General features: G+C 38.3%; 2 protein-coding genes across 4 annotated transcripts; one reads left to right on the top strand and one right to left on the bottom strand.

The window, feature by feature from the left end:
- The first annotated feature begins 10,776 nt into the window (after positions 1-10,776).
- On the top strand, positions 10,777-14,106 carry LOC126601300 (zinc-finger homeodomain protein 2-like). 2 transcript variants are annotated; one of them, XM_050267992.1, is made up of 2 exons: positions 10,777-11,763; positions 13,873-14,106. In XM_050267992.1, exons 1-2 carry the CDS (start codon positions 10,962-10,964, stop codon positions 13,899-13,901), a joined length of 831 nt encoding a protein of 276 aa, XP_050123949.1. In that variant the 5' UTR covers positions 10,777-10,961; the 3' UTR covers positions 13,902-14,106. The 2 variants fall into 2 exon arrangements, with proteins under 2 accessions (XP_050123949.1, XP_050123948.1); XM_050267991.1 differs by lacking the exon at positions 13,873-14,106 and adding an exon at positions 12,707-13,014.
- A 3,209-nt stretch (positions 14,107-17,315) lies between these two features.
- On the bottom strand, positions 17,316-22,104 carry LOC126601299 (GEM-like protein 1). Of its 2 annotated transcripts, none has more exons than XM_050267989.1 (4): positions 21,410-22,104; positions 21,150-21,251; positions 19,885-20,156; positions 17,316-17,806 (listed from the first exon to the last, which is right to left on the bottom strand). In XM_050267989.1, the coding sequence occupies exons 1-4, from the start codon at positions 21,753-21,755 to the stop codon at positions 17,609-17,611; spliced, it is 918 nt and encodes a 305-aa protein (XP_050123946.1). In that variant the 5' UTR covers positions 21,756-22,104; the 3' UTR covers positions 17,316-17,608. The 2 variants fall into 2 exon arrangements, with proteins under 2 accessions (XP_050123946.1, XP_050123947.1); XM_050267990.1 differs by having other exon boundaries at positions 21,150-21,236.
- Positions 22,105-23,277: the final 1,173 nt, after the last annotated feature.

The following is a 23,277-nucleotide window of genomic DNA, read 5'->3' as shown; positions in this document are numbered from 1 at the left end:
TCCTGAAAAGCTACCCAAAATTTAGAAGTAAATCTTGGGTCTTGATCAGAAATAATATTCACTGGAACTCCATGATACTTCACAATCTTCGTAATGAACAACTTAGCCAATTTATTCAGAGGATACTTCTCCCTCACTGGAATGAAATGCGCTGACTTGGTAAGTCGATCCACAATCACCCAAATACCATCAAATCCGTTTCGTGTATGAGGGAGTTTATACACGAAATCCATGGTTATATTTTCCCATTTCCACTGGGGAACGGGAAGTGGCTGCATTCGCCCAAAAGGCTTTTTTCTTTCTGCTTTAACTTGCTGGCAAATAATACATCTACTCACATACTCAGCAATTTCCCTCTTCATACCCGGCCAATAATAAAATGGTCGAATGGTATGGTACATTTTAGTTCCTCCTGGGTGCATCGCATAAGCTGAACAATGCGCTTCATCCAAAATTTCCTTCTTTAATTCCTCATTACTCGGAATATACATTCTATTTTCCTGCATAAGCATACCATCTGATTCCCGAATCCTGAGGTCTTTCTTTTTCCCTTCACTTCTTAACTGAAACATTTCTTGAATTTCCTCATCCACCATCTGAGTTTCGAGTATACGATCAACCAAAACTGGCCTGACTTGAAAACTAGCAAGAAAGGCTCCACTTCGATCTTCCAACTCCAACTTTACTCTAGTTGCCCTCAGTTCAGCAAGAAGAAGAACACGGCTAGCATATAAGGCATTGAGTCTACCTTGAGGTTTCCTACTCAGTGTGTCAGCCACCACATTAGCATGACCCGGATGATACTCAATAGTGCAGTCATAATCACTTAATAATTCCATCCATCTTCGCTGACGAAGATTAAGATCATGCTGAGTAAATAGATACTGAAGACTCTTGTGATCAGTGAAGATCTTACACTTCTCACCATAAAGATAATGCCTCCAAATCTTCAAAGCAAATACAATGGCTGCCAATTCAAGATCGTGAGTAGGATAATTCCTTTCATAATTTTTCAACTGTCAAGAAGCATAAGCAATCACTCTATTATGCTGCATCAAAACACATCTCAAACCATTCAAGGAAGCATCACTATAAATCTCAAAATTACCGCTATCATCAGGAAGTACCAATATCGGAGCATGAGTGAGGCAATATTTCAATTGCTGGAAACTCCGCTCACAATTCTCATCCCACTCAAATTTAACATCCTTCCTGGTCAACTTCGTTAACGGCAAAGCAATCATAGAAAAATCCTGAACAAACCGTCGGTAATAACCTGCCAAACCAAGAAAACTTCGTACCTCAGTGACGGTTCGAGGTTGTTCCCAATTCTCCACTGCTGCTATCTTTTGAGGATCAACTTGGATTCCTTGAGCCGATACAACATGCCCCAAAAATGCCATTTCAGTCAACCAAAATTGACACTTACTGAACTTGGCATACAACTGATGTTCCCTCAATTTCTTTAATACCAAGTTAAGATGTTGGATATGATCTACTTTAGATTTAGAGTATACCAGAATATCATCAATAAAAACTATAACAAATTTATCAAGATATTGCTGGAATAGCTCATTCATCAACCTCATGAAAGCTGCAGGTGCATTAGTCAACCCAAATGGCATAACCAGAAATTCATAATGTCCGTAACGGGTTCGGAAAGCTGTCTTAGGTACATCTTCCTCTTTAATCTTCAACTGATAATAACCGGATCTCAAATCAATCTTAGAAAATACACACACACCTTTCAGCTGATCAAACAAATCGTCGATGTGAGGCAATGGATAACGGTTTTTAATCGTTACCCAGTTCAATTGCCTATAGTCAATGCATAATCTCAGAATTCCATCTTTCTTCCTCACAAATAATACTGGAGCTCCCCAAGGTGACGAACTAGGCTGAATGAAACCTTTATCAAGTAATTCTTGCAACTGAATTTTCAATTCTCTCAACTCAGCAGGAGCCATTTTATAAGGAGTTAGAGATGTAGGGTCAGTACCTGGAAGCAAATCAATAGAGAATTCCACCTCTCTGTCTGGCGGCAGCCCCGGCAAATCATCAGGAAATACATCCGGATAATGTCTGACCACACCAACTTCTTCTATACTAGGAGAAACAACATCATTTAACACCACATGTGCTAAATATCCCTGACAACCCTTCGATAATAATTTCCTTGCTCTTATGGCAGAGATAACACCATATCTCACCCCACTTCTTTCGCCCACAAAAGTAACCTCGGGTAGTCCAGGACGATAAAAAGTAACTGATTTACCATAACAATCAATATGGGCACGATTATAATGCAACCAATCAGCCCCTAGAATCACATTAAAATCCACAATATCTAACGGAATAAGATCAGCTGGCATAACTATGTCATCTACCATCACTGGACACCCAAGATACACACTAACAACATAACATTTATCTCCTCTAGGCATGGCAAACTCTAAATCAAATCCTAGAGGTGAAGGGTGAGGTTGAGTCATTTGAGCAAACGTATGAGAAATCACAGAATGCGTAGCACCACAATCAATCAAAACCTTAGCAAAATGACCAAGAACATTTAACGTACCCATGATTAAGTCCGGATGGTTCTGAGCCTCTTGCAGTGAGATGTGATTAACACGCCCCTGAGCTTGCTGTCGTCCACCACGACCTCTACTGCCTTGATTACCTCGCCCTTGGGGAGCACGTCCCTGGCCTGACTGACTAGGCTGCCTAGATAATCCTGCACCACTAGTAGCAACTTCTCCCTGACTGGGCTGACCTCCCTGATGCCACTGAGATCCACCAGCTGGCATAGATGAATAAGAAGAATAACCCCCAAAGTCCTGAGAATACCCTGTCTGAGAATAAGGCTCCTAGGGATACTGATAAGGTCCGGGAGCACACGGAGCAGCATCCCCTGGTAGTGGTAGGCACTACCACGACTCGATTGGCCATAACTACCAGGTCCAAAACTCTGTTGAATCGGCGCTGGAGGTGGCATAGTGGTCTGCTGAGGTCTCTGCTGACCCTGGGGACACTGAGAAGCCCGATGTCCCATTTGCCCACAAGTAAAACAAGCACCACTACCTCTCTTACACTCACCATGATGACGAAAATTACAACGGCGGCACCACGGAGCGCCAGAACCACCAGCACCACCAGAATCCCTCTGCCTCTGAAATCTGGGCCCACCAGAAAATCTACCACCACCTCTCCTCGGGCCAGTAATACTATATCCATCACTAGAAGAACTCGAACTCGCCCCACTCTTCTTAAAATTATGCGTCTTACGAGGTCTCGGAATAGAGATACCCTTACCTTTATCATCCTTCTTCTGACCATCATTCTTGTCCTCGTCATCCTCACTCTCACTGGGAAGATTATCAGAGTCCTCCATCCTAACCAAAATCTCGAAAAACTCATGATAATCGGCGCAGGGAAGTGCACTGGCAAAAGTCCGCCACTTTTTCTTAGATCCCAACTTGAAACGTCGAAGCATCTCTCCCTAATTACCAGCTGTATCAGGGTCATAACGAGACAAATCAGTAAACTTTCTGTAGTACTCATGAGCTGTCATATTCTTCTGTTTCAATCGAGTAAATTCTTGTTTCTTGCGATCAATATACTCTGGGGGAACAAATCTTTTCTTAAAATTATCTTTAAATACTTCTCAATCAGATGCCATAGCTGGGGACATAAACTGCGTCTGATTCCTCCACCAACCTGCCGGCTCTCGACCCAAAAACCAGGTAGTGGTCTCAACCCACCTATCAGCCGGAAAGTTCCCCTGACTTTGCATCACCTGAAATGTCTTTTCAATATGATCTAGCCATTTCTCTGCCCCCTCGTGACCTTCATTACCCATAAAACGATCCAGTTTCAAATTGTACATGGTCTCCAGGGGTGTCATCTGAGGTGGGGGAGGAGGACGAATTACATTCTGAAAAGCTTAAGCCATTGCTTCCCCCAACTGAACGATATCCGGGAAATTAGGGTCAGGAGTATGGCGGGACTCCCTACGCTCTCTACGAGGCGGCATAATTCTGACAGAAAACATCAAAAGATCATTAAAGCATTAACAATTATACAGGACTGCAACCTAGGCTCTGATACCAAACTGACACACCCCGACCCAGAGGATCAAGGCGTGCTGGCCGTCACGTGAGCGTGACGTAACCAAAAGTGCGACACGGAAGCAAGATATAACAGAATATGAAGGAATTCAAACCAATCTCTAGTAGAACCACCTACTAGAATAAAAGGATGAGTTATAAGGTAAACACAAAAATTCAGAGCATAGGTTTAAGTGCAGTCAAGTAGGACCAAAATAAAATACATCACCCGCAGGTGAGTCCTACATGCAGAACGTCTGTCAGAATGCCGAAAAAGACCACGAGAACCACCAACCGCTAACTAGAACCTAGAGGGGCGCAAAACAAAGATGAGTGGGTCAGTAAAATCAAAGATTTTCCAAAACATTTCGTTTAAAACATTTCTAACCCCTCACCGTAAAACCTGTATACTTTCCCAGAAAAATAGTATATAAACATATATATACACATATCATCAAAACTCAGCTCATATCCATCAACATAACATCTTAGAAATAATATGCCACGCCATGCCAAATATAATCAGAAATGCATCAATATCAATCAGGTGAAATAATAAATCAACCGGAGACCCTACAATGGTCCTGTACGGCTGATTCTAAAGCTCAACATCCCACTCAGTCGGAGTCACCACAGTGACCTATACGGCCCTGCCAGAGTCACCAACTGTGACCTGTACCGCACTACACTGCACATCACTCGGAACTACGTATAGTAGTCTGTACGATGAAAGGTGTATAAATACGCTCTAGTGCTTCTCTCATCAATCATCAGCGCGCATAACTAAGGTCACCCACTAGTCAGAATCACATCTAGTGATCTATACGACTAGCATGTCGGAACCCTCACATGGTCTGTACGACATCCACCTACTTGGATCCAAGACGAGCGTGCGGTGTGGTGAATAATAATATAAGCACTAACACCTAGGGTGCAGGTTATGAGCTTTCAATGCAATTCTCATAAAATAACTCATCTGAATAATATAAAAACTCACATGTGTGTCCACCGCGTCAATTAACATATATATGCATCAATTATCAAACTAAATATCTCAACATTTGCATGCATGGCAATTTAAATCATAATTTTCATATAAACGCATTTTCTGGGAAAAACAGTTGTATATAGGTAATACGAAAACAAAACTGCCCACTCACTGATAAGTCGATGGGTCGTAACCCCCGTGACGTCCCTGGATGCGCTCGTCCTCGGGATAGGTGTCACCTATATGCGAAACAACTATAAGAACGTTAATTTAAACATATAACCAACAATTCGAAATAACTTCTCATACTATGCTCAATTTGGGTATATGAATATACCACATCGACCTACTTGACGTCACGGACGTCGAGAAATTTTTAGATTAATTTTTTGTTGTCACACGGGCCCCCACGCGCCAGGGAACGCACGGACACACGCGCCCCCACGCGCGTCATCTTCCCCAACCAGTCGCCGGACTGGTTTTTCCGGTGGCCGGATTCCGGCGAGTTTTAAAACTTCTTGTTCTCCTTCGTTTCTCAACCGTTTTCTTCGTATTTTATATCAAAATGAAGCCCCAAACATGAAGTTTCACGCTATACTACTTTAAGGCTCTAAAAACTTCGAAACCTCACCGAAGAAATCCCACGAAAACCGGCCAACTTTGAACGTGGTGATCCCGACGTCCAAAACTTCCAAACGAACGTCCCCGAGCTTCCTTAGAACCTCCCTAAGCTCACTATAAGCTTGGATTGACCTAAAAATCAACCAACACCAAGTTCATGAACAGTGCCAAAATCAGTGCTTATGGTTTCGACGTGAAATCGAAAGATTTCTTACCTGAAATGGGTGTGGTTGAGTTCGTAGAGTCCTCACGAGCACGATGGTGTCTTCAAAATCCTCGATCTATGAAGTTTCAGGGGGTTTTGGTGTTGGTCCGTACGATCGGAGTGAGAGAGAGAGTGAGAGTCGTGAGGGAGGATGGAGAGAGACACGGGAAAGAGGGGGAGGAAAAGGGAAATGTCCCGAGGGTGTGTGTCTGGTCTCCAAACAAACCCAACATCAAACCCTAACCACACAAATTTACAAAACCATTAATTTTAATCCATCCCAACTTAAATATATTTTTTCCAAAACTTATATAAAGTTAATCCAAATAGCGTCACACACACACATACCTTAATACCCGCTAAGGGTAAATCCGTCATTTCACGTCCTTAATAAGAAAATCTCGGGACGGGCTGTGACATTAATATTGGAACAGATTACCACAGGAAAAACGCTAGTAGTATGATTCAACCTCAACAACAGCTTTTGGCAAATCTATTTACCTTTGACTTCGGAGGAAACTAACAAAAACATGAGGGATGGAAACTAGGCCAAAGCTAACAGAGGAATACAGAAAATTAGCAAAGACAGCCCAAGGGTTGTTTTCAACTTTATAGTTTATACTTCATTACTATGCAAAAGGAAATGGGAAGGAGTTTTTTTTTAAGACTTTGGGAAAGTCTATTTTCTTTTTAATTTGGTGGGTCTATGTATGTGTTTCCTTCCATTCTATTGGTCCTATATGATTTATTTTTTAAATAATATTTGCGTTTTCTTTGGGGAATGCAAATATTCTTCTTTTGAGTAACGAATATTAACCGTATAAAATTTTATAATTCAGATAATTTAACTTCTTAACCTTCATTTGAAGATCATTTTTACAAAAAATCATTCGAATTGGAAAATCGTGTCATCATCCAAATGTATGGAACAAATCAACAGTGTGAGTACCAACTACTAAGTAACATATTCATGATGAATCATCCATTTATTTAATACATTTGGATGATAAACGATCTCTGCTTCAAATAATTTTTTTGTATGAATGATTTTAAATGAAGATTAAAAAATTGAGATGTCGAAATTATGACGTTTATATAGTGAAGAACGTTACTGTAAAAGATAAAATATGTGCAATCCCCATGTCGGAAACCCAAGTATTATTCAATTTTTTTTATATGAGAAATTTGCAGGGACCATGGCCAATGTTGGACAGCTAAACGTGTCTGGACAGTAATTGGGTCTCATCCTCTTCTCCACAGACCCTACAAATATATATTCTCCACTCTCATCCTTCTCCTAATCAAATTATGTTGGACCGCTAAAGCTCCTTTGCAGCACTGCCACGCAAAGTGTTTTGATTTGTTAGGGACCTTCAATTGCCATACACTCCTCCACCATGAGCAGACTCCATGGAAGAACTTTGGCTCACCTTAACTACGAACTGTTAATTGATTTGAAATTTGCAGGGGCCATGACCATGGAAAGCAAGAATTATTCAATTTAGCTCTCAAGCTCACTTTAATTACTTCAAAAAGAAATTATCGACCCCTAAACCCAGCCATGCATGCCGAAAAATTCTAAACTTGAGAGTACGGTACTGTAAATAAAGTCCGTGAGAAATCAAAGCTGGATCGAATAAGTTTTAAAAGTTGTTGGGAGAAGAAGACGTCACATGAATATAATGTCTGAAAATGGAGGGCACGTAGGCAGCTCCCAAAAATGCCGACAATTTAAATCTTCCCATGTAAAATCAGTGTCCTCAGCAAATCACACCAGCCTCTGTAGCCAATCTTTAAAGCAGTAAGCATTGTAGGAGCAACCCCACCTCTCCCTTGGTTCTTGATCCACATCCAGCCTAGCTGGATCAATTATTTGATTTGCCTCACCTTCCGTTATATTTCAATTCATTGATTAACTTTATATATATTGGAAAATTTAACTAAGCACATCATATACATAATTAATGTGGCTTTTTTCTTTAATGGTCAGTGCTCTATATGTTGTGGTTGGTCAAATTGCAATAGATATTGAGGGGCTAAACCATTATACTCAATTCGAACTAGGATCCAATTTGATCTTGATCGGATTCAACCTTTGTAGCGTGAAGATTGAATTAGTTCAGATTTAAGTGAGTAGCATAAAAACCCTAGTTGCTAACTAGCTAGAATCCAATTTGGTCTCTTCCCCTCCTTGTTTGTCCTATCTTGAAACCATTTTCAATTTTTCATCTTCCAGTTGTGGTCGCTCATTAGCTTTGGCTAAAAGAGTCTTTGTAGTTGTCTCTCTCCCAATATGTCAATGAGAGATTTAATTTGTAGCATTTACGGCTTACATACAAGTCAAACTCGAATCTTTGAGCAGCTATTGTTGTTCAGAGTTATAAGGTGGTCGTTTCCATTTTTCTTTTCAGTTTGTGTGCATTTAAAAAAAATATATTATTAAGGGAAGGGGGAGGGTTTGAAATTATTACAATAATTTGGACGCGGAGGGTAGTTTCAAACCTAGGACATATGTGTTCATGGAAAGAACTATGAGGAGGAAGCTACATTTATTGGTGGCGACTCATAGAAGTGCTTCTTAATTTGTTGACAATTGCAAGACCAATAGTGGGTGGTGCAGTGTTTTCCTCGTGATGCCTTTATGATGGTTCTACAACTTGCAAGGTTTAGCACTCGTGAGTATTATTTTTCTTGTTGATTAGATGTGGATCTTTCAAGATTGAGAAATTGTATTGTATTTCTAATGAGTTTGTTGTAATTGAGAAATTGTGGTGTTTCTTTTAGCATGTGCAAGCTTGGTATTACATTGACATGTCCTATGTACGTTTATAATCATTTCTTAATCAACCTCAACTAGTTCATTAGTGATTACTTTAGTTCGGTTAAGATTGTTTCCGTCATTTTTTTAGTGCATTATGAGTAAAGCTGATCAAATTCACTGATATTTAAGCTTAGCGTACTCATGTGATGTCATGCACTGGATTTGTTTTTATTTTCTTATTTAAGAAAAAGTAGTTTCTTTTGGTGCTTTCTCAATTTTGAAAAAATAATTGTATATATGTATGTAACGGCAACATGACTTGATATATACGACGTGGTGTTATACGTCCACACATACTATAACACGCATAGTGGACCACACCTTCGTTCTAGTCAATCTTTTATGTTTTGTTACTGAGACTATATTAGAAGAATGTGCAAAGTCTCACTAACTTGTTGTTGCTATTTAATACCACAGTCAAGTAGTATTCCTCCACTTGAGTGAGAGGTCTAAAGTTCGATTTTCACTAAAGCTTCACTAAAGGTAAATTTGAACCACATTATTGCTAGTTCATTGTGAAGCTTAGCCCTCTCTCCTAACTTAGTGTAGACAATATCCTTTGTTCTGAAAAAAATAAAATAAAATAAACAGCTAACCTTAATTTTTTTTTTCCTTACACTTGTAAACTCAATGCCTTCCAACAAAGTGGAGAGAACTGTCCTTAGGGTTGAATTTGCATTGAATCCCTTCAAATATCTTATCCCTGTTTCCAAACATGAACCTTGCAACATTTGCTACCTCACTCTCTGGTCTCTGCCATGAGAGAATACTGGTTAATAAGTGGGTATTCCCCACTCTCTGCCATTTCCTTTTTCTACTTTCATGCTAATAGTGAGAAAGTGAAATCCTAATCCCACTTTTACCACAAAGATAAAAAAGAACAAAACAAAAGACTGTTTCCACATAAAAGGAAAACGCAAAAACCCAAAACAACCAATCAAACTCCATGCTCTTACCAATACAATTACCCAAGGAATAAATGACAAGAAAAAAAAGCAGAGGCTACCAAACAAATCCCAAAGAAAATAACCTGGGAAAGGTTTAAAGAGTTAAGGCCTTCCATAGTAACTGTAAAACTGAATGTGATGTCAATAATATAAAAATCACAATCATACAATAGATCAAAATATACGAGTGGGTGATTCTTATTTTTGGTTCAATATATCAAACACATGAATAGTGTGATTTATTTGTAATAAATGACACATATTTGAGAAATAAAAAGAGAACAACCAATCATAAATTAAAGAAAAAGAAAAAAAATGGTCCCACGATTATTATATAGAACTCATATATACCAAACTCGCATCACTCTAACAATAATGTTATAGAAATTAAACTTAGACTGTCTGATTCTTATATATAAGAATCAAATCACTTAAACTATTGTGGAACGCCTAACCACTAGTTATGATAAAATGAAAGCAACTTAAAGTAAATGTAAGACAAACTTGAGTTTTGTCAAGTTGATTAAAACAGTGTGCTTCATTTTCTCCACTTACTTTTAAACTATCTTTTACGTAACTTAAATAAATTAAATATAATTATTATATCATTTTAAAAAAAAAACAAAAAGAAAAAGAAAGTAAAGTAAATGAAAGGGAAATGTTTGGAGTAAGACTGGGGAATTGATGGCCACACTCTCCACCCTCCTCTTATCTTCTCCTCTCTAAAAAGGAGGTGGATTGTCTGCCCTTCCATTTTCATACTCTCCTCATGCCTTTATGTTTGTGTGGTCACGGTTAAGCCACGTCAACATTATAAATTCTTATTACTTTTTGTTTTATTATTTCTATAAAAAAATTAATATGAAATATTGACGTAGCTTAACCATAACCATACATCACAAGAGGGCATGGAAAGAGTATGGAAATAGGAGAGCAGACAATCCACCTCCCTCTAAAAAAGTACCCATTTTACAAGATAACAAAAAAAAGATAAAAAAAATTAACAGTTGTTTGAAATTAAAAAAAAAAAAAAACTAAATAATTATTTACTATTATGTCATACATAACACTTGGATGTAATACAAACCAACATTTAGCAGTGGTCATGTACTTTTGTCTGTCTCCGGTTGAGGAAGCTTTTTTGTTGTTGGTGTTGATCGTCATCTTTATCAGTTCATTGGGTTCACCAGCAACCATGTAGATCTTCACTTCTCCTTAAGAATTCAGAGAGTGAGAGAGTGAGAGAGAGAGAGAGAGGACATAGAGAGAGAGAATGGAATTTGACGAGCACGAAGAGCAAGACGAGGAGATGGAGTTGCAGGCGGCGCCACCAGGTTACGCCTCTGTTGCGGCTAGTTCCAGGTCCAAATTGGGGCCCACCGGCGAGGGGGCTGCCTCCATCGTTCGAAAAAGGGGAACCGCCGCAACACCCAACTCCACCACGACCACCACTGCCGTATCCACCATGGTCAGGTACAGAGAGTGCCTCAAGAACCACGCCATCGGCATCGGCGGCCACGCCCTCGACGGCTGCGGGGAGTTTCTCGCTGCGGGAGACGAGGGCACCCTCGATGCCTTAAAATGCGCCGCCTGCAATTGCCACCGCAACTTCCACCGCAAGGAGCCCGAGGCCGAGTTAATTCATCACCAACAGGGTGCCGGTGGGTCCCACCACCTTCACCACCACCACCATCCGCACCAATTCTCCTCGGGCTACTATCGCCCACCGCCGCCACCTTCTGGCTATCTGATCACCTCGCCGCATGCAAGGCCGACACTGGCCTTGCCTGCTGCATCAGGCGGCGGCGGAGGGTCTCATAGTAGGGAAGAGGAAGAGGACGTGTCGAATCCGAGTTCGAGCGGCGGTGGAGGCGGAGGAGGATTCGGGATGAGCAAGAAGAGACACCGGACAAAGTTCACGCAGGAGCAGAAGGAGAAGATGCTGGAGTTCGCGGAGAAAGTTGGGTGGAGAATTCAGAAACATGAAGAAGCAGCGATTGAGGAGTTTTGCGCAGAGACCGGAGTGAAGCGCCATGTGTTCAAGGTTTGGATGCACAACAACAAGCACACTCTTGGTAAGAAATTAGTGCCCTAATTAATCAAATTTTATTCCATTTAATGCCTACTTAGCTTAGCTAGGTAGCTAGCTCAGAGAGAAGAGAGGTCTTGCAGTGTACTAATTACCCAGTTAATTAATTAAATTATGATCGTGTTATGATTAATCTTTAGCTTTAGTACCCTTAATTCATGATCATGCAAGTAGAGTGATGATTTTCTTTACTTTAGTGCTGATTATCAATGATGATTTAATTAACAGGCTAAGCTTTTTCTTTTTCTTTTTGTTTTTTGTCTGTTTTTTGAAATAATTAACATGGTAAGCTTGGTTAGCTAGGGTTTCATCACTTGGTTCTAACTAAACTTCCTTTCGTCTAACTAATTAATTAGTGTTATTAGTATCTGGATTTGGTGCTAATTAGCTAATATATATCCTGATTAAGACCAACATTAACTTGTTCTGACATGTTTTACGCAGTGCACATGTTCTTACTGAGATATAACATTTGCCCTAAAAATCCAAAACGAAATGCCGTTTAGGGCAGTTTTCAATTTCGAGTAAAACAATAGAAAAAAGAAGAGGAGAAAACCAACATAAGAGGGAAAGCTTACATAACTTAAGCTAAACTGGGTTGTGATTAATTAATGAACTCTCATTAATCATATGATTAAAGACCAGAGAATTCCTAAAACTGCAGTCTAAACGTGTAATACTAATAAGCATGCAAAGCAAAGCAAAGCTGAAAGCTGCTCTCTATTTTTGTTTTGTTTATTAAATTTAATTTATTATTCTGGATTACTTCTGCGGTTTGGGTTTCTGGAAGTTCATCCACATTTGTCATCTTATCCTTATTTTCTTCCATGATCACCGCCTTATCTTAGCTTGACCCTCTCTCTCTCTCTCTCTCTCTCTCTCTCTCTCTCTCTCTCTCTCTCTCTCTCATATCACTTTCTCTCTCTTAGTAATTTTGGCTCAACCTTCATACTGCATTAATCTCTGGACGCTTCCAGCTGAAAACTGAAAGAAGCTGATAAAATTTCACCGATTTCTGAGCTTACCGGACACATGTGATCTCATGCATTGGATTTGTTTTATTATCTCTATTTTCATTTTTGACAAAAGAAAAAGGAATTTCTTTTGTTGCTTTTGTAATTTCGAAAATTAATTAAATGCATGTAACGGCAACATGACATAGTACAGTGCGACGTGGTGTTATAAGTCTACATTACTAGAACATGTTTAGTTGACCACATTTTTGTTCTAGCGATCTTTTACACTTGTTAGTTTGTTTAGCTTATCTTTTACGCGTAGTGTTATAACTTTCTTCTTTTTTTCCTAATCGTAAATGATCGATATATTTATTTATTGGTCAGAAGATACATTGCATTCTTATGTAGGTCAGTATAAATTAGCGTGGAATATTGCTAATACTAAAAAAATTGTATTCATATTTCTCTCGTCTCGATTAATTATCAAAATTCTCTTTAGCTAGTAACTTAGACAAAAGTTTTTTTTTACAAGTCTGTGGACTACGCCCGAACAAGTATAGTCAATTAAATATTAAAAAAAACCAACTAATTATTGATCTAGTGATTATTTTCTTCCATAGTTAGAAGAAGTATGTAGTTTAAATACCCCACTCACATTGATAAAAAAAAATTTGAAGGAAATGAGCCATAAATTATTTTGGGTTTTACTTTAAGAGGGCAAAAGTTCTTTACCAATTAAAAGAGTAAAGGGTTGATCGTGGAAAGCCTTAATTTTAGCAGCTACCGAATTGGAATATATGAATATTTTATGTTTTCTCTGATTAATTTTAGCAGTTCAATCTCAAGTTCCTAATTGATATGTTCACGCTGACCAAGAATCTGGTCGACGAAATTAAGTTGCATGAACAACTGAACGAGTACGCTGTCTACAATATAAGTTTCCAAGACCTAATTAGTTTCTTGACAGTTAATTAACACGACAAAAATTAATCTTTTAAAAATTTTATGAACCAACAAATTTTTAATTCCAATTCTTATTTTATAGAAATCACAGAAACAATTACGTTCTATAATACTCTAAATTTTAGTTAATCTAGCGCTTGATGATCTTCTTAAATAATTGGTCTATTTCTTGACAGTTTTCACTGCAAGCTCTCTTCCAGTTTGAAGTACTTAACCAAAGAGAGTACTGTATGTATAAATGTAGAGCACCACCATCCTCAAGAGCCAGCATAATCATTAGGTCAGATTCACAATATATCATTATGTTGAACGATATCGTGGAATAATTACACACTTCCAATATCTGCATATATGTACCTTTAAATAAGATATACATCGTTAGTAGACAAACAAGTATTGAATTTTCTTTATAGGCGGATTTGTCATTGATATTGTTGATCCTACGAACTTAAAATTGTCAATATGTGGTGGATATGGTTGTCGATATTGTGTCTGCAAGTAAAGTTAACTACAACGTAGAAGAATCATTTATACAGGAGAAGGCACACATATATACATGATATATTGAAATATCTTTGAAGTTGTATCTAAGAAATAAATGATTTGGACCAGAAAATCACATTCTCGACAAACCCTAACAATATATATCCTATATATTTCCAACATATCAAACATGCAAGCATGTCGTATTGATGTATAAAAATACAATGGTGAAAATATATGTTGATTAAAGAAATAAATAGTTACGTAAGTGGTGGAGAGGAGGGTTGAAGGTGTTGGAAAAATTGTGTGAGCTCGTGTTACTTGCTGCTGCTGCTTTATTCTAAACAGGTGGGCTCTCCATCTGTTTGCCTCTCTATCCAAGGATCTGATCACAAAATACAAATGGGACTGACATTACAGCTAATATATATTTGTTTATATCGGTTTTATATATAAACGAGAAACATCATTGTATGTATTTTGTTTGTGGTAAAAGAAGAAAAGTGTTCCAGTAACTAAAGTGCGCATCCACGAACGAGTGATTATGATTCCTGATTGTTGATATATGTAGGCTCGATTGGGAGACTTTGCATGCATTTACTGTTAAAAATGAGTTTAAACAATTCCTTTTTTTATCGTAAGAAATGGACATATTTTCAATAAAGTAACTTCTTAATATATGTAAAAATGTCATACTTAAGTCTCGTTTGGTATTACTTTTATAACCATCGTTTGTCACTGCAAGCATCGCCACAACCCCTATTATCACTCTCACCATTATTACTACCATCACCACCACCATCGTAGCCACCACCCCTACCAATATGTCCATTGTTATCATATACATAGTTATAGCATTTTTTATATTAAATTTTATCAAATACTTTTACACTGCTATTCATACCCGCATCGTTTTTAAAATACAGTTTATCAAACAGTTGACTGGTATATTTTATAGTTGATTATTCTAAAAGCATAATAAAAATAGTTTTTATTTAAGTGATCAATGAAATATATCGTATATACACATAATCTAAATTGAATCACACCTATAGTATATACACATTTCTTCCCAAAAGATACAAACCGGATTTAGAACATCGAGCGTAAAGACAAATACTCATAGCCACTTAAATATCAAGCTTGGTGTTTTCATATGCATTTCAAAGGGCCTCAATCGTGATTTGATTGTTAAGCGATCAATGATCATACGCACACATACTACTCCTAATTATCTTTTTTCTCAGAAGAAAAGAAAGACATATAAAGCCGGAGATAGAGAGAAGTGGAGTAAGTTGTTGGGGAAGGGAAAGTGGAAGTAGAGTGGCCCATGTTTGCTTGCATTGCATTTGGTTTTGATTAAATTGAGGGCAAAACAAAAGAAAGAAAGTAACTTGTGTTTCAAGTGACTTCAAATTTGAAAGACTAAAAAAAGAGAGTGTCCATTTGTCCAATCACTTATTATTTCCTCATTTGGACTGACAACTTATCATGCCTCCATAATCCGTGACTGTCGGTGCATAGAAGAGAACAGTGACCCACCCCCACTCACGCACTCACTCACTCACTCTCGCCTTTTTCTTTTCATTTTTCTAAATAATGTCAACTCAAGGCTTAATTTTTCCTGCTGCCTTGGACGTGGTTGCTCCTTTCATAACCACACAATTCCACGATGCCTCAGTCTTCAGAGAATCAGAGCAGTTTATGCAGTTGTGGAAATGCATTATCTCACGGGCAATGATTTCAGCACGCCATTTTTTACACTACGCATATTCCCTGTTAATTTTAATGGTTAATTTTATTTTAGTTGCTCAATTTAACGGCTATAAAATTAGAAGAATGTCTATGAAGTGAAATTATTTCCTTCTGATTATCTTATCCCCTATTAGTATTACTGGTCCATGTACTTGTAATGTCAGGTTCATAATGTGGTGGTGAAGCATAGCTATCTTCAGCCAAAAATGAGAAATTAAAAAAAAATAAATAAAGTTTGTTTGGTGGTGTTTTTGAAATGTTTAAAAGGAGCGTTTGACAAAAACACTTTAAAAGTTTCTCGATTATAAACATGACACCGTGGCGATCCCTACCAATAATATAACACTGTGTAAAACGAAACTTACACTTAGAGAATACCTTTGACACAAGACGTTATTGCAAGTGTAATGACACCGTGGCAATCCATGCCAATTATATAACACCATGTAAAAAGAAAAATAATATTATATTGTTGACACAAAACGTTACACAATAGTGTACTCGCACAATGAAAGTTCTCTGATTAGGACAAGGATTGTCTGCCCTCCACTTCCGGTGCCCTCCCCGTGCCCTCCTGTTTTGTGTGATCACGGTTAAGTCACGTCAACATTTTATATTGTTTTTTTTATAGATATAATAAGACAAAAATGAATAGTAATATAAAATATTAACGTGGCTTAACCGTGACCACACAAACAGGAGGGCACAGTAAGGGCACCGGAAGTGGAGGGCAAACAATCCTTGTCTCTCTGATTAACCAAATGGTGGACCCTACTAGGTACATTGGTCAATCTTCAAGAAAAAATTCTGGCCAAGCTATGGGCTAAAGCTTGACCCCAAGTCTAAGTGTATGCCTTGCAGGTGCAGGTGTAGGCCTGGGTCAATACATGATGTAGTTTCGAAAAAATGGACCTCAAGGACCACAGTCCAGACTAGGTCTTAGAGCAAGTCCACCCATCATTTTTTGCCATGGCTGGTAGATGGAGCCTTGGCAACTACCGGGTCGATTCTAGCCACAAATCCAAATCCAAATCCAAATCCAAATCCACGACAGTTACTATTCACAATGGATGAAGAGTAACTACTATAGTAACATAATCATAACAACCTATTCTAAATTAATCGTCCATTAAATAATTAGTAAATAGTAACCGTCATGCTAATCACAATTGGTAAGGAGCGGTAGCGGAAAGCCATTACAATTTACTATTTAAGTGAATAATAACTGCCACAAGTCCACTCTTACATCTAAAGCCACCAAATGGTGGAAATGCCAAGCTATAGTCATCTTCCTCACTTAGTAGTTCTATAGAAAACAAAATTGCTTACATTCAGAATATGCAAGTTTTCATTCATTCACACTGAATTCTCAACAAAATAATAGTCTGAAAATATCATGTAGATAATCACAAATGTCATTTACAACAAATAGACTCGACTTAAACCTCCAACGTCCCAAATTCCGTCAATCGCTATAATGGAAAAGTAAAGCTGCAATCTGTGGGTTCCGACAAGAAACATAGCACAGCAATTCCACCAACAGGAACAAAAATACATACAACATTCACATTATAGCTCATGGAAACCATATTCCGGAGATAATACATCTACATGGATGTTTTTCCAACATTATGCCTCTTCGGTGACATGGCAAATAATTGGGGCTTACACTCGTTATGCGCTCTGGGGCTGACTCTGAGGGTGCGGCTGCACTACTTCTTGAAGATGTTTCACAGCACTATCGTAGTGCACAAAGCTCATGAACCAAAACTCATGGTTGTCAACAGAGACGACCTGGATGTACTTTTCAGCTGCTTTCACTTTGCTCGTTGATGGATTGACTGCCTTCAGCTGATGTAACGGAATAATCACCTACATATGACATGGAATCATACCAGCTTATGTTCTAGCTAACAAAAAAAACATTTTAAAATGATGAAAACATATAAAGCTTTGATTTCACTTCTTGTAACCCTTAAATTAGAAAGCATGGCATTTTCCGTACGGTTTGGCTTTATAATGATACGTAGATGACAGAAATGTAGTGGACATGCTGAAAAATGTGTCAAAGAAATAGCTGGCTTGTTAAAAGCATATTTGGAAAAAGATTTGTGTTTAGAAAAACAGATCCTCTCTCTTACAAGGATTGTCAAAGTGCACCATCTACAATTAACAATGACAATAACTAGATTTTGATAGTTAGCCAAAACAAGCACGGGTTCAGCAGCAATTAGACAACTAAAGGGAAGAAATCAAAATATAGGATCGTTCCCAAATCCCAGTAAATGATTTTCAAGATGTTCTATTCACCCATTAACTTGCTTGGCCAATACTTTCAAATTTCAATTAATATAAATCCTTTCATCCTCTGTTCAACCTAAAAGAAAATTCAATCACTAAACACTTTAAACCTTTCCACCTACTAATATCACTCAAGTTTAACCTAAAAAGGAAGAATCCTTTTAGATGTATTCCTATTGCTTTTCATTATTACATCATTCTCGAGCAGCAGCCTTCCCACCTCAAAAAAATTCTACACTCAAGTCTCAACATATAAGTTATGACTAGGTATCTCACGACTAATGTTAGAGTTCCTATAATATCTAGTTAAAAAATTTGTAGCCCTTGCCGAGATTGACCCATTAAAGTCCAGCACCACGCCAAAACCATCAAACAATAGCTACACCTACACATTTCAAAAGAATCATTCAATTCCAACCCACTAATAATATCCAAAAGAATGGATGCAATCAGGCCTTTAACGACCACAAAGCAATATAAGGAAGTGATAGAATACAACCTGACAATATGTATTGTGATAGCAATACTAAACAAAATCTAGCAAAGATTAGAGTCGGAACAGAAAACGACGACAAATTAACGTAAAGTGACATCATACAAATAGCATGTTTCTTTTAATAACTGTTCATACAAAGCAACACAAGGTTGAGTTACCTAACCCAGCATTTAGATTGTCATGGTCAAAGGTTGTGTTAGATCCTTATTACTGCATGAAACATGATTTCCTTTTCAGGTAAAACCAACAACTGAATTGTATCTCAACCTATAGGTTGGGGGTAAAATATTAACTACAGGATATATTGCTCACAAGGTCATAGTTACACAAGCACTAAGCTAAAATATGGTTGGGGGAATGGCCTGGCTATGTTAATTAGTGTATGTGACACTACCTACCTGTGTGTAACACGTGGTCGACACTACTTGAAATGTAATGACACCTCTTGGAACTTATTATAAACAGAAGAAATACCGAGTCACTCAACTTGAAATCATTACTAGCTCCTAACTGGAATACATAATTGGAGGCAATTACTACTACAACATAACAAGAAACCTATAGATTACATGTACCTATCCCTGAGGTTAGGTGGAATTACAGAAACCTCCTTCTTAATTTGAAATTAAATTAATCTCCCTTGGGGATTTATGAAAAAAGCTGATCACTTGTATGTTTATCATCACCTCTATATCTTTCAGATTAAACTCAACAGGGAAGTGAAATCTCTATTTTCAATTATAAACTACCTCAGCGGTAAAATTTATTTTAGACCTACCAAAACACGAGATTAGTATAACTTCTCCAACAGAGTGGAAGTTTCTTTAATATCACTAACCTCAAGAAGTTAGGTAACTTCCTCTATATTACAAAGGAATTGTTATTGGCACTTCAAATTTCTCATTTTGCACTCCAAACTTTCCATATTTAGAAAGAAGTATACACTTGTTAGGAGTACAAAATGAGAATTTTGACGTGCCAATAATAGTCCCCTATTATAAATAACAAGTAATGTATTATGCAAGGGAAAAATCTGAGAGGAATTCAAACTGCACCATCACCATTGGGAAGCATAAATGGCTCCTAAGTCGTAACTCCAAAAAGGTGACAATTGGTGCAATAGCAATGAGCAAACAAAAGTAATTCACTATACCTTATAATAGCTCCATTCAGTCCGGTCACCTACTTTGTATGAAAGAGGATCGTCACTGCAAAATGCAAGCTTCGCTGATGACAAAAATAGAGTTCCCATTACTGGACCAGCAGATGTAGATAAGTAGCAAGCAAATGTCTTTTGAAGTTGCTCCTCTGGGACAGTCTCAAAATTTTGTCGAAAGATCTTCTCATAACCACCTTCTGCCAGTACTTTAGTGCTCTGAGCAATTCTTGTCACAGCAGCATCAGCAAAACTCGGTCCTGTCTTCACTAGTTCAGGGAAACAGCACTACATCCATTATTTCTCACTAAAAAAAACAGTAGAAAAACTACTACAAAACCCATAAATCATCAGAGATTCATGGTTCCTACCACTGTTCTAAAAATCTCTGCCTAGCAACTGCCCCGATTAATCCGTAGGCGTTTGAAAATTAAGAAAATGTGCCTAGACCTACTTAGGCACCCACCTAGCACGTCTAGGCACCCACTTATGTTGCGAATCTCACTTAAACAGAAAATAGATGACTTTAATTTTGCATTTTTTTTTTTAATAAATTGTAAGAGACTTGTGGAATACTTTGATGAGCATTCATTATATTTTGGTTTCCATGTTTTCAATATGTTCTAATGCTTTCTCATCTATATGTCATTCTATTTTTCAATTTTTGTATCCCAATACAATTATGTATTTTTTAAGTATAAATAAAGCACTTATTTATACGATATATAATAAGTTTACTTAAATTTGCCTAGTCTGCCTAGGCATTGCCTAGCCCCTAAGCCCCATTCCGCCGCCCGACTAGCGTTTAGCGTCTTTTAGAACCTTGGGTCCTACTATAACCGCTGCAATTAGAACTAAATGTCCAATTAAGAAGAGTCACAAAAATGAAGACTCATGATGATAATGTAGCAATCAAGAAGTCAGTGAAAACGTAATCTAGAGGCAAATTCCTAACTCTAACATCCACTCAACTTAAAACACCATTCCTGATTCCCTACTCCCAACACGCAATATTGACACCATTCCCTCTTCTATGCACAAACCAGACTGCTACACTTAGAATGTTATGCAATTGCTTAATCGTTTCATAAAAACACAAAGACCGCAATTTAACAGCCTAGAAATAACCTCCGGTCGTGGCAATCAATCACATTGGCTAATACAGATTTTAGTGCATGCACAAAACAATTATCATTGCAAATTCATATTAAAAACACAACACTCAAAATAACCAGTTAATTAAACAGGAGTTGAATACTTACAGTGTTGCCACATGTTGCCAGCAAGATCCTCAGCCTTCTTGGTGGCCTCCGCAGCCTTCTTTCCCCATTTTCCAAGCGCATCTTTCACTGAATCCATCGATTCTAATAACCACAACAAACGATACAATACAACACAATACGACACAAACCAATCGTCATATTCCAACCGCCATAGTAACACTCACAAATTCATCATTTCCTCAAGAAAAAACCCTAACATATCAAAGAATCGAACACACAAGTGTTGGTTGGTTACTCACTCTTGACGGAGGAGGGGGGAGGCGGCGCAGGAGTGGCAACGTAGGGATTGGATTCCGCCGGCATGGAGGTGGCGGCGTCGCCGGGGATCGGACCGCGAGCCTCGGCGTGAACCACCGGATCGGACACCGGTGGAGACACAGGCGGCGGCACAGGTGGCTGCACCGGCGGACCCTCCGATTTCGGCGGTTCAGAGGCGATGGAGACGGAGGTCCAAGTTTCGGAGTGGGGAGGCGGAGCGACGTCATTGAGGTCAAGCTTAGGGTATGGAGCGTAGTCTTGGGAGTGAGATGGTGGTGGTGGGTGATCAGGTGCTGGTGGTGCAGCTGCCGCCTTGTGGTCGCTCATATTGTAGTGATTGGGAAAATGGAATCTTTGTCTTGTTTGGGAATTCAAACGGCTTGTTCGTCTGCGAGAAGACAACCGGTGCGACCAGATTCAGCTTCTGAGGGGAGGAGCGTTTTATTTGGGATCTTGGATTTGGACATGGACAGTGTCTGTCATAAGACGGAATTTTGACAGTCCATTTGTGTAGTCAAATAGTCAATGGATCTTGGGCTTTATATCTCAAGGCCCAAATGATCTTCCATGCATATGGTTTCTCTTGAGCTATCAAGTTTTTTTGTTTTGTTTTGTTTATGGAGATGGACAAATGCAGGCCAAATCTAGATAGCAATGGAAGCATTTCTTCCTGATATCCGGAAGTGGACGTACAGCATGGATAGACCTATCTCTTTCCTCCTCACCGTCACAGACTCATACACATGCATAGCTTAGCTTCTGTCATTTTCGTAGACATGCACACCTAAAAGCCTACTCATCCAAAAGCTGATCGTCCGATTAGCATGACTTTTAACTCCATGTAAATCCAAGTAATCACAGATCGGTAAAAGTTAAAACCATAAGAGAAAAAGCTAGCTTCTACTTTTTACAATGCTTCCCAGCCAACGTTTGCAGATGAGCAGTAGAAAAATTAGCTGTCTTATTACAACAACCTCAATTTTCAAAAAATAAAATATAAAATCGCTGCTTCAATAATTCTCAGAGATTAGGGTTTCGTTTATTGGTTTTGTGACTTTCGTCCAGTGCAATAATCAGTATTCAGTAGCAGCGGCGACTGTAATTTTCCTAGAACTGTATAGTATACAGTAAAAATACTCGCGTGCGAGTAATCTCTTTGAAATAGCAAGTAGTTAATTGTCTTAGTGATCGAGAGTTCGTGTTTAATCTCACTGCACCCAGATTAATTGGAAGCCCCCCTTCTTTTGGTGTAGGATTCTTCTTTGGTTGGGTGAAAATAATAATAATAATAATAATCCTATTGAAACAACTATATATATACAGGATGTAGACGTGGCGTAATCGCACACTATTCTTTTTGTCTTATTATTTATATAAAAAATTCAAAACAAGATGTAAACGTGACGTAATCGCAACCTTTTAAATAGGAGGGGATAGAAGGGGAGAGAGATTAGGCAGTCAATCCATCCTACTCCATATATACATAAGCTTGTCTGCCATATCCACACCAGAAAACCAAAAAATGAAGTTTTTGGGAAAAAGGAAACCTGCTAGTGGATAAGATCTCCCCCCAGAAGATCTACGAGGAGATAAAACCTATGATGCCACTTTGCGCAATTATAATTTCTACTTGTTCGTAGACTTTTACATCGGTGCATGGTTTCAACCAAGTTACAGTTTATGTATCAAGTTATATTGCCTACATATACGTAATCAGAAGTTTGTCTATAATTACTTAAATACATAACCTCGATGGAACGTTTACATATCTAGAATCGGAATGAGAATGATTGGAAATGAAACCGAAATTTAAGGCGTTCCTATTAGTGTTTGATTTCTGGATTGAGTT

The sequence above is a fragment of the Malus sylvestris genome, chromosome 15 (genome assembly GCF_916048215.2).
Source record: "Malus sylvestris chromosome 15, drMalSylv7.2, whole genome shotgun sequence".
Taxonomy (NCBI): Eukaryota; Viridiplantae; Streptophyta; class Magnoliopsida; order Rosales; family Rosaceae; genus Malus; species Malus sylvestris.
The sequence above is the reverse complement of the archived record's forward strand: the minus strand, read 5'-3'. Positions and strand labels throughout refer to the sequence as shown.

Bases quoted from the DNA above. Each gene is read 5' to 3' on its own strand.
- LOC126601300 (XM_050267991.1), top strand. From the start codon at position 10,962: ATGGAATTTGACGAGCACGAAGAGCAAGACGAGGAGATGGAGTTGCAG. The intron at 11,764-12,706 runs GTAAGAAATTAG...TCTCTCTCTTAG, and splicing joins CAACAACAAGCACACTCTTG to TAATTTTGGCTCAACCTTCA.
- LOC126601299 (XM_050267989.1), bottom strand. From the start codon at position 21,755: ATGAGCGACCACAAGGCGGCAGCTGCACCACCAGCACCTGATCACCCA. The intron at 20,157-21,149 runs GTAAGTATTCAA...TCCCTGAACTAG, and splicing joins TGGCAACATGTGGCAACACT to TGAAGACAGGACCGAGTTTT. The intron at 17,807-19,884 runs GTATAGTGAATT...TGTCATATGTAG, and splicing joins CTGAATGGAGCTATTATAAG to GTGATTATTCCGTTACATCA.